At 45.9% G+C, this 10,094-nt stretch overlaps 5 protein-coding genes across 5 annotated transcripts; 3 read left to right on the top strand and 2 right to left on the bottom strand.

Moving 5' to 3' along the window:
* Positions 1-3,007: 3,007 nt before the first annotated feature.
* On the top strand, positions 3,008-4,460 carry LOC126571883 (inactive hydroxysteroid dehydrogenase-like protein 1). The gene is made up of 3 exons (XM_050230754.1): positions 3,008-3,423; positions 3,493-3,953; positions 4,023-4,460. The coding sequence occupies exons 1-3, from the start codon at positions 3,042-3,044 to the stop codon at positions 4,113-4,115; spliced, it is 936 nt and encodes a 311-aa protein (XP_050086711.1). The 5' UTR covers positions 3,008-3,041; the 3' UTR covers positions 4,116-4,460.
* A 4-nt stretch (positions 4,461-4,464) lies between these two features.
* LOC126571885 (ribosome maturation protein SBDS) lies at positions 4,465-5,342 on the bottom strand. Its single transcript, XM_050230757.1, has one exon. It carries the CDS (start codon positions 5,285-5,287, stop codon positions 4,526-4,528), a length of 762 nt encoding a protein of 253 aa, XP_050086714.1. The 5' UTR covers positions 5,288-5,342; the 3' UTR covers positions 4,465-4,525.
* Positions 5,343-5,458: 116 nt separating this feature from the next.
* LOC126571876 (zinc finger protein ZFP2-like) lies at positions 5,459-7,773 on the bottom strand. The gene is made up of 4 exons (XM_050230740.1): positions 7,558-7,773; positions 6,597-7,496; positions 6,314-6,538; positions 5,459-6,253 (listed from the first exon to the last, which is right to left on the bottom strand). The coding sequence occupies exons 1-4, from the start codon at positions 7,558-7,560 to the stop codon at positions 5,459-5,461; spliced, it is 1,923 nt and encodes a 640-aa protein (XP_050086697.1). The 5' UTR covers positions 7,561-7,773.
* Positions 7,733-8,077, top strand: LOC126571892 (protein dpy-30 homolog). The gene has a single exon (XM_050230775.1). The coding sequence runs from the start codon at positions 7,817-7,819 to the stop codon at positions 8,057-8,059; it is 243 nt and encodes an 80-aa protein (XP_050086732.1). The 5' UTR covers positions 7,733-7,816; the 3' UTR covers positions 8,060-8,077.
* Positions 8,078-8,149: 72 nt separating this feature from the next.
* Positions 8,150-9,170, top strand: LOC126571884 (ER membrane protein complex subunit 3). The gene is made up of 2 exons (XM_050230756.1): positions 8,150-8,814; positions 8,879-9,170. The coding sequence occupies exons 1-2, from the start codon at positions 8,256-8,258 to the stop codon at positions 9,118-9,120; spliced, it is 801 nt and encodes a 266-aa protein (XP_050086713.1). The 5' UTR covers positions 8,150-8,255; the 3' UTR covers positions 9,121-9,170.
* The last annotated feature ends 924 nt before the right edge of the window (positions 9,171-10,094 follow it).

Genomic DNA, 10,094 nt, shown 5'->3' with positions numbered 1-10,094 from the left:
ATTTGATCAACCATTCTGGCTTCTCTCATCCTGGCACAAAGCATTTACAGCCACCAAATGGCTTCAAGCGTCGTATACTACATTATCTTCGTTCCAACAAAAAACCAACTGCTCAAGGCGCAAGACACGTTTTGTCGAATCATAGCCAACCAGCGGGAGATTCGGGAGCAAAAAATCCGCCAGATCCATCAGGCGCTCCACTTGGAAACAGGCGCGGCTTCTTCTATTGCCACTGCGAATAGTGTTGGTAACCCGCCAGGCAATAGAGCGCTGATAAAGAAGGAAAGAGAGAGAGAGTTGTATGCCAGAAAGGAAAAGAAGGAAATAAAACGCCTCGCGAGGGGGCGGAGGACGACAGAAGCGTCCTTTCTGGCGGAAAAGCGAGAAAAAAATGTGGAAAAACGTTCTCCTAACTATTCGTTCCTGCGTAGTCGTGTATTCGTCATGACGACGCCCTGGCGAAGTAAAAGAAAAATCCATACGGTCATAGTATGCCGCGGAGTGTCCTGATGCATTATCGTTACGCTGGCTGAGGAAGCGAATTGCTTGAGTGGCAAAGGGACGACATGGGCATCACTCATCCCCATGGGTTTCTTTTATCACCCTTGATATTATTTCGCATTTGCATATTAACTCTTGCCTGCTTCCACGACCTCCTCTCGCCCTTCTCGGGAGGAAGAAAAAGGATAAATCCTTTCTAGCGTTCTCGCTCTCGCTCCCTTTTCTTAAAAAGGATTTTTTCATGTCGGCCATGCCAGGCTCTTATGTTCTGCCGCTTATGTTCGTTTGCACAGCAACCTCGATCTCCTCCATCCTCCCTCGCACTTTAGGACTCCTTCTTTTTCTTCATCCTCTCACCCCACGCTTCCTCTCGGGGCTCTCTCTCTCTCGCCTCTCAGAGCGTGATGAAAACATCGTGGAAAACCCTTTTCTACTATGGCGGAAGGAAGAAGGTGTTCTCTCATTTTCTGAGAAGAAATTTTCTTTTATCGCCATGGTAACCGCGCTACCTAAACGTGTAGCAATGTGCTCATATACATTATGCGTGATTTAGAGTTTCAGCTTCACCAACGTGCCAACCATAAATCTTCTGCCGTTAATTGTCGTGACGTAAACTTGCGAAATTTATAAATTTTAAACTGATTCTACGAATTGATACATTTTATGGAACGATTTTTGAATACCTTAACAGCACATGCGGTTGCTCAAACTCATCTAGAAAAGTTGGAAGCTTCCGTAGGAATGGTGACGTGGATGGCTTCACTGTAATGAGCCGCCATTTGAAACAGACAGCACCGTGCCCGGTGCTCGTCCTAGTACATATTTGCATAATTTGATACATCGGCTGTGCTCCGCGCATAAAATACGCCACAAAACTTTGCTACACAAGTTCGTCTTCTAAATTGCTGCGCGGAGTTTAGCTCTTGATTAATTAGATTGCTGCCAGGCAAATGTGCTAGGCTATCCATTACGGTTTTCTTTTCCCGCGGTTTTATTGCCTCGGGACTGTGTCTTATCTAGAAGAATTTAGTTGAATCTCTTACAGCTTTCTTTCTAGTGACTTAAATTGCTTTGCAGTGTGCTATACCTTGGCCTTGTAGCCTGTAATTCGATATTCGATCATTTTTCACTAGAACTCTGAATGTTCAAGAATGCGACAGATTCCATGTATCGTTGCTAGGCAATGGCAAAGCAATTCTTCTAGAAGCCTTTTCTTAGTTTTTCTTCGATAGAGATTTCCAAAACTCGTTCTGTTTGGTGAATGGTATGATAAAACATATTTCTTGTCGAGTTTATAACGTTCACGTGAAGAATTACCACCAAGCGGTCGCTGTCGGTGTCTTTTATAACCTTTTGCCCGGTCAATTGTAGCACCAGATATGCCGAAGACAGAATATTGTTGGTCGAGCGCCCTCACCAGCAGAGGATTACCACAGTTGCGGTTTACTTACGGTCATCGCGCAGTGCTTGGAGCTGTAAATTAAAATAAAAAAGAGAGTAAAAAAGAATCAACATCCAGAGCAAAGCCGCAACAATATGGTTCAACACGCGACCAGCGAGCGCTCCAGCTAGATGTCCAGCCGTTGACCACAGCTGTGTGCCCTCCTCACCATTAGCTTTTGCACCTTTTCTCTTTCGCGCTTTTCCCTTTCCCCAAAACAATATGTAAGGACAGATGCCGGCAGATTCATCCGGTTGCGGTTTCTTTCGGTATCCTTTTTTCGCGATTCGCACGGAACGGGACAAACCTTTAATGTTTTGCATTTTTCCCCCCCAATTTTTTTCTCGTTTGAATGTAACAAGTACATTTGGTCCTTGCCAGCGTAGGTGCGTGGTACGAGGTACCGGCCAGTGGTAGGTGTCATGCCATTTTCACGGACAGTTACGAATCCGGTTTGAAGTGCGTATAATTGCGCTAACACGACTTTATCTTAGTATTAAAATGAAGCTGAGCAGAGAGTGAAAAAAACGCCCCTTCCACGAAGGCACCAACGGGAGTCACAAAAAACGCCGGACCTTCGCTAATTTACTTAGTGGCAATTCATTTAAGCCAGCACTGGAAGCGACAGTTAGAGGTTAACGAACTCCACTGATGATTTTGTTCAGAGCAATGACTTAATTTAATCTTCCGTCCATTATGCCAAAAGAATCTGGCTCTGTAAAGTTATGAAATAGACGACTGAATTGATTTCGAGTACGCCTTTTTTTGTTAATTGACGAGAATTTGTAGACTCATCCTCGTGCGAGCGTCGCGAAGGTCACCAATACCTCATGCAACGGATGCTCGAATGCTTGCCTTCGGTTTATGGCCTCGCATATGTTCTGCCGGTCGGTCGAAGACAACAACTCACACGTGTGCTACAAACACTGGACCACGCTTCGTACGCACACCACGTTTGCTGGCGATTGTGCCGTTATATCATCAGCATGGTCAGTAGGGCATTTGGGGTACGGACGCATCCACGCGACGTCGGATTCGTTATTCATTCGTACAAGCTAACGGAGGTCAAAGCAGGCGCTCGCGGCGCGCGAGAACAACGATGATTGTGACGCTGTTAACTGTTATCGGTGCGTTGAGTGTAGTGAGCTGGCTGTACGAGAACCTACGCAATCCGGTGGTGCTGCTAATCCACAAGTTCAAAGTGACTCGCCAGGATAGTTTGGTGCAAAAGTATGGAGAGTGGGCAGTTATCACGGGTGGCTCGGATGGAATCGGTAAAGCTTATGCGCACTACTTGGCCCAGAAAGGTATGAAGGTACTTCTGGTAGCACGGAATGCGACGAAACTCTCGAACGTGGCTAAGGAAATCACCGAAAAGTATGGCACGGAGTGCCGATTTGCTGTAGCCGATTTCTCGAAGGGAGAACAGATTTTCCCCCAACTGGAGAAGGAACTGGCCCCATTCGATATAGGCATTCTCGGTAAGTGATTGGTAAAATGCCCGAATTATTGCTGTGGATTAAGGTTTTTGATTTTTCTTCTCTTTCAAGTTAATAATGTTGGAGTTATAAACGAAAAGCCGATCTTGTTGGAGAGGATGGAAAAGTCGCTGCTTTGGAATCTTATCAATATTAATGTTGGAGCCGCAACGTTACTCTGCAATATTGTGATCCCCAAAATGAAACGAAACCGACGGGGCCTTATCGTTAACATTTCATCCATGGCGGCACTAGCCCCCACACCTTATCTAAACGTGTACGCTGCAACGAAGGCTTACATGACCAGCTTTTCCCATGCACTGGGCGAGGAACTGAAGCCGCACGGCATCGAATGCCAAACAGTGTCACCAGGGTTCGTTCATACCAGCATGACGGAGTATCTGGCACCCGCCGAGGGGTCTCAGGCTCCCCTTTCACGCCGGTTGTTGAAAGTTAATGATTTCATAAGATACGCGGGCTACACGCTTGGCAAGGTTAGCACGACATGCGGTCACTGGTCCCACGGAATACAGGTACGTTCCGTTACGGTTTTTCTTTTTATCAACTCTAAATAATCGCTTTACTTTTTCCTTTTTTTAAAGGTTGGCATTTTGAAAATGTTGCCCGAAACATTGAGATTGCGAATTTTTACCAGAATGTATACCGAGTTACTTAGCGAATTTTCGAGCCACTAATGAGATAAGTAACCGTTCTTCAAAACCTTCCAAAGAGAATCACTGCGAGTTGTTAGAAAAAGTCATGTAAATAGAGCAATCCAACATAAATCAGTGCGTATTTCACATTCTCTTGCTTTGAGATTAAATTTTCTTTATTTTGAGTTTATCTTTTCGTTCTTTTTCGTCATCTGAGCAACATATGAAAGAAGGAAAAGTGTATCGCAGATTGATTTGTACGCTGCTAAATATTATTGGTGCGTTCAATTTAGCGTGCTGGTTAACCCGTTGTTGCTACTAATCCACCTGTTCAAAAGTATTAGTGAGCCCCTACTGGGTCAATGAAAAACGTTTTGGTTTTGTGCGTAAATAGAGGAACAATATAAATATTTATTAAAATATCTTTGTATTTTCCATAACACTTCCCCACCTCACTCCAGCACCTCTTCGCCTTCTTTGATTTCCTTCAAATTCAACACTTCAAGTGTGCCCGATCCTTTCGAATCGACGCGTATGATTTCATCCATCTCCCGGAAATGTCCCGGATCGATCAGGCACGTCAACACTAGCAGCTCGCCTTGCCATTCTTCGTTTTCCGTTACCGTTGAGCTGAGTTTCAGGATGCGCTCCTTCAGCTTTCGCGCTTCCTTGGCCGGTAGCGTTAATTTCAAACGCATTTTCGCACGCTCCACTGGAATAGTTTCCTTCAGTAGCCGGATCACATCCAGCGCCTGCTGCTTGGCGTTCCGATGCGGCTTAATGGAGTAGTGAATGTCTTTCATGGACTTCTCTATAATGGACACGGGATAGGGTCGTTTCGTTTCCGGGTTGACACATTTATCGGCGACGGTGGTGGCGATTTCCTTAAACATCGATTCCAACTGATCCTGCCGTTCCTTCTCCGACACCTGCAGTTCGCCTTTGGCCAGGATTTCCTTGCATATTTCCGTCACATCATCCTTGCCGAACGCCTTCGCGAGCTCTTCCTTTTTGGCCACTTCACCTTTCGAAACGTTGTGAAACACGGCCACCGTTTGGAGCACCTCGTCCAGATCCTTCTCCGCTCCGGCGCGCCACGAGAGGACCTTGTTTTTGTAGCACGCAATCTCAAACCGTTTACCGTTCTTCTTCATCCGCACTACGGCCACATTCGTGAGCCGTATCTGGTTCGTTGGAGTGAATATTTTAGGCATTTTTTAGGCCTTAATTTCCGGCAAACCACGAACGAGCTGACCTGCGACACGTTTGTTTACATTTTTGCGTGACATTTTGGAAAACAAAGCATGCGTATAACACTTCCATAAGAACTTTTCATTCCGTATAACAAAATGGAATAGCAGATTTTGAAAAATAACAAGGAGCGTTTATTCAGCTGGCTTTTCCTCGATTTCCTTTTGTGCACTTTGAGGGTGAGCGCGTAGAGTATGATTTCTAAGTCCGGAATATTGTTTGAAGCCTTGGTTGCAAAACATGCAAACGAATCGAAGCACCTCCTCGTGTAAGTAGGAATGCATCTGGAGATTGCATTTCTTCACAAACTCCTTCCCACAAATGTCGCAGCCGTATATTGGCACGGCACTGCTATGCTCTTTGGTTTGGTGGATTATCAAATCTCTTTTCTTGTAAAACACGGTCTGGCAAATTTCACAATTTAGACCTTTTTGTCGCGCATGCACCTTCATGTGCCTCACCATCACATGCTTTGTGAAAAACTTGTGATGGCAAATTTCACACTCGTACTGTTTCGCATCCGCATGTAATCGCCGATGGACACGCAAGCTGTTATCGTAGCGAAATGACTTTCCACATTCTTCGCACCGGAACGGCCGATCCGTCTTGTGCAGGATGAGGTGACTCCTGAGGGCACTGGGAAACCGAAACGTAGAGGTACATTGGTCGCACTTGTACGGTTTGGCATCCTGGTGATGTTTCATGTGGACATGTAAATCCTGGGCATATTTAAAAGTTTTCGCACACAATTTACACGCCAGTTGTTCCTGCCGATGTTGCCTTTGGAAGTGTTGATCTAGATGGCATCGGTAACCGAAGGATCGCTCGCACTGGGTACAGGAAAATCGTTTTGCCTGATGGTGGTTGGTACGATGAACGGCGAGAGTTGCCGCCGATGAGTACAGCTTGCCACAAGTTTCGCACATTACCTGGGAAAGGGAAAAATGCATAAATGATACATGAAGATCAACCCACTTTGGGGTGACTACCTCCTGTTGCGTCTTCGATTGAGATCGACCACGATCGATCACACATATTTGCTGGCTACTATCATCACTAGATATTGCATTACTCGATGTATTAGGAAAAAGAACGGCGGTTGCAACTGAGGTGATTTCATGAACAGAAGAATCATTTTCCGGTGTTTCGCTTTCAACAATTACATTGTACATTACTGTGAGCGTTTCCTCGTTTGAAGAAGTTCCCGCAACGTTCTACAAATTTGAAACGGAAGATGTGGTAAGAAAATTCTGAGTGTGATGGCTTTCTTACCTCTGCTAAGTTTGCTGCTTCGTTCTGCATATCAGTGACTATTTCACTCAGTGGAATATTAAAATCTGTTTTGCTCCGACACGCAACTGAACCCAGTTCTGGTGATGATTGTCTTTCTGCTTCGCAGTTGCTGGTTCCGATAACCGGCCCTATTTGGTTCCCAGCACACCTTGATTGTCTCATTTTCAATCGTTCTATACCCAACTGTTTCCAATGGTTTCGGCGTTCATGGTTCGTCAAAAATATCCGTTCGTTGAAGCTATGGCAACAGAGAGTGCACTGAAAAGGCCGTCCACGCAGCTTGCCATGTGATTTTAATTCAACTTGTTTTTCAAACCGACGCCCACAGAACGTACACCGGAAGGGCCAGGTTTCTTTCGTATGGCTTTTCCGATGTTTCCGCATGGCATAAACACTGTGGAACACCATGTCGCACTCTGGACAAACACGTTTTTCGTGCGTGCGAAGGTGCAACCTCAGAGTTTTCAGGTATTTGTAGGTAATCCCACAGACGTTACAAACATGAGGCCGCTGGGCGGTGTGAACTTGCTGAAGGTGTTGTTTAACGATGGACCGTGTGGCGAAAACTTTCCCGCATTCGGGGCACTGCACTCCCGTTTTGGTGTGCCGAAAAACGTGGCAATTTAGTGCCGTTTGTCCCCGAAAAGACTTTGGACAGTGGGGGCATTTGTACGGCGTTTCTCCCGTATGCATCCGCAGGTGGCATTTTAGAGTTCCTTTGTGCAAGAACCGTCGCTGGCACACAGCGCATTCGAACTGTTTTATCCCGTAGTGGATCTTCTCGTGCTGCCGTAATGTTGCATTGAATTTGAAAGTTTTATTGCAAAAGTTGCACACCTTTGCGGTTGATTGCTCTTCAGTGACCGGTGCAACGGGTTCCTGCGAAACGTGGACAAAGAATTATGCATAGCAGACTCACAGTAAAACATTCTTCACTTACCATTATCGACAGCTTTTTTCCGTTCTGCTTCGTTACTTTATCATTTTCCGGCGATCCGGAACCAGCCCTGAATTATCCTTTTTATCCTTTTTTCGTTTGTTTCGTTTGTTTACAAACAAATCGAAGTAGGCGCCATCGAGCAGGGTCTACTCGATCTGCTCGACCATTGATTTCCCAAAAACAATTCGCGCGTCTCAAATCCTTCGTCATCGCGACCCTCTCTGAATAAAGGGAAAAGTAAATTAAACGGCGCAGCAGTATGGAAAAAGAGAATAAACTCGGCACCACAGATAGCGGACGGAAAGCGGCAGCACGCGGAGACCTGCAATCACTCCCGACGAGGCAATATTTGGACCAAACCGTAAACCCGATCCTGCTGCAAGGATTGAAGCTGCTGGCGAAGGAACGGCCCCAGGATCCGGTGCAATACCTAGCGAATTTTCTCATGAAGAACCGAGCCCGCGTCGACGACTCCAACGGCAGTGCAGACGATGCTCAATAAATTAACGCTTTAAATATTTTACAACGCTTTTTACCCATTTTTTGGCTTTTCGGTCGCATTCGTGACAGTTGAAACGTCAATCGGTCTGTCATAGGGAGAGGGAGGGAGAAAAGTTGGTTTGCCTTTGGTCCGGTGGTTTCGGTGCCTTTTCTGTGGTTTTCAGCTCAATAATTATCGGATACTCTCGTTCCTAGCCATGGCGGAACTGCTGATCGATCCGAATATCCGAGGCTGGGTGTTCTTACCCATCGTGGTAATCACGTTTCTGGTGGGAATCATCCGGCACTACTTCTCGATTCTGATCACCTCCCAGAAAAAGGCGGAACTTACCCAGATCCAGGACAGCCAGGCGATGATTCGGGCCCGATTGCTCCGTGAGAACGGAAAGTATCTTACCCAGCAGTCTTTCGCCATGCGGCGGCACTATTTTAACAACGAGGAGACGGGATACTTCAAAACCCAGAAGCGCGCTCCACCGAGCCCCAACTCTACCGCAATGCTCTCGGATCTTGTGAAGGGAAACTTTATCAACGTGCTGCCAATGATCGTAATCGGTGGATGGATTAACTGGATGTTCTCCGGATTCGTGACGACAAAGGTGCCGTTCCCACTCACGCTGCGATTCAAACCGATGCTGCAAAGAGGCATCGAGCTGGCCTCCTTGGATGCCGCCTGGGTATCGTCCGCTTCGTGGTACTTCTTGAACGTGTTCGGTCTGCGCAGCATCTACACACTCGTTTTGGGAGAGAACAACGGTAAGCGGATTGATTCCATGACAACGATACAATTTGTTAACTATCGTCATCTTGTCCGTTCCAGCTGCCGATCAGACTCAATCCATGCAAGATCAAATGTCCGGCGCTGCCGTAGCCATGCCTCAGGATCCCAAAGCAGCATTTAAGGCAGAATGGGAAGCACTGCAAATCACGGAGTACCAGAACGCGCTGGCGAATATTGAAAACGAACTGCTTGCTGGCAGCAACGGGGCTGCATCGGGAGATGCCGGTACGGGATTTAACCAGGTGAACCGTAACGAAGAAGTATCCGGTCTTAGAAACTAAGAAACCATTCATGTCGTTTTCCGTTAAATAAATTTAACAACCAAATAGAATCATAGCGCATAGTTTCGGATCATTTTACACAAGAAGGATGCTAGAGGACAGGGATGTTTTATGTGTCAGCATGTGTACAAAGATGTTTCGTGTGCTCCCCTGAACATTTTGTTACACCTTTATTTTTGCCTTCGTCAATCGTTTTTTTGTGTTACTTTTTCAAAGCGTCCCGATTGCCTGAACACCAGATTCAGCAATGAGATGTCGTCTACCATTTGTTTGCCATTTCCCAATCGATGGAAACACTGCGGCTACATATAGTTGGTATGTGGGGATGCGGTACGTGCAGCAGAACGTATTGGCGATCATCGATTCTCTACTGCGTTGGAACATTTCTGGATTAGCATTTGCCTCACTTATTGCACCTATACGAGGATACGATCCGGCGTGTTCTGCCCAATCTTGTGCAATATTCTGCATCACAAATCGATTACGCTAATATGTATCTCTTATATGTACACAACCTTTGTCAACTCGAATTTGAATTTGATCAAAACTAGCCTTTGATACCGGGGTGAGCAAGGATCGTTCATCACACGTCGATAGGCGGAAACATGCATATTATGCGTCAACGACGCGTCGAGAGTGCAACATAGATCATAACTGGAAACGGGTGAACGGAAGAATCCTCTACCTTCTACTGCGGCAATCCTTAAACAGCACTGGGATTACAATGAATTACAGTTGCGCGTATTTTGCCCATATTTGCAATACATGCGTGCGTAGCTTACGTTCACTAAGTATAGTATTGTTTAAATGTGTGTGTTTTTATCCTCTTCGATCTGGCCATAAACCTACGTGCTCTGCTCAGGCTCAGGACGAATGAAAGCTAATTTACGGAACATATAGAGCACACGTGGGCACATGTGGCCCACTGTAGCGTTGTATGATAAGCAGGGAAAACAACTAGCTTAAAACACACA

The sequence above is a fragment of the Anopheles aquasalis genome, chromosome 2 (assembly GCF_943734665.1).
Source record: "Anopheles aquasalis chromosome 2, idAnoAquaMG_Q_19, whole genome shotgun sequence".
NCBI classification, from domain to species: domain Eukaryota; kingdom Metazoa; phylum Arthropoda; class Insecta; order Diptera; family Culicidae; genus Anopheles; species Anopheles aquasalis.
The sequence above is the reverse complement of the archived record's forward strand: the minus strand, read 5'-3'. Positions and strand labels throughout refer to the sequence as shown.

Excerpts from the sequence above, each read along its gene's own strand:
- LOC126571883 (XM_050230754.1), top strand. The coding sequence starts at position 3,042 with ATGATTGTGACGCTGTTAACTGTTATCGGTGCGTTGAGTGTAGTGAGC. Across the intron at positions 3,424-3,492 it reads ATTCGATATAGGCATTCTCG|TTAATAATGTTGGAGTTATA; the intron begins GTAAGTGATTGG and ends TTCTCTTTCAAG. Across the intron at positions 3,954-4,022 it reads ACTGGTCCCACGGAATACAG|GTTGGCATTTTGAAAATGTT; the intron begins GTACGTTCCGTT and ends CTTTTTTTAAAG.
- LOC126571885 (XM_050230757.1), bottom strand. The coding sequence starts at position 5,287 with ATGCCTAAAATATTCACTCCAACGAACCAGATACGGCTCACGAATGTG.
- LOC126571876 (XM_050230740.1), bottom strand. Across the intron at positions 6,539-6,596 it reads AAGCAGCAAACTTAGCAGAG|AACGTTGCGGGAACTTCTTC; the intron begins GTAAGAAAGCCA and ends TCAAATTTGTAG. Across the intron at positions 6,254-6,313 it reads AATCGAAGACGCAACAGGAG|GTAATGTGCGAAACTTGTGG; the intron begins GTAGTCACCCCA and ends TCCCTTTCCCAG.
- LOC126571892 (XM_050230775.1), top strand. The coding sequence starts at position 7,817 with ATGGAAAAAGAGAATAAACTCGGCACCACAGATAGCGGACGGAAAGCG.
- LOC126571884 (XM_050230756.1), top strand. The coding sequence starts at position 8,256 with ATGGCGGAACTGCTGATCGATCCGAATATCCGAGGCTGGGTGTTCTTA. Across the intron at positions 8,815-8,878 it reads CGTTTTGGGAGAGAACAACG|CTGCCGATCAGACTCAATCC; the intron begins GTAAGCGGATTG and ends TGTCCGTTCCAG.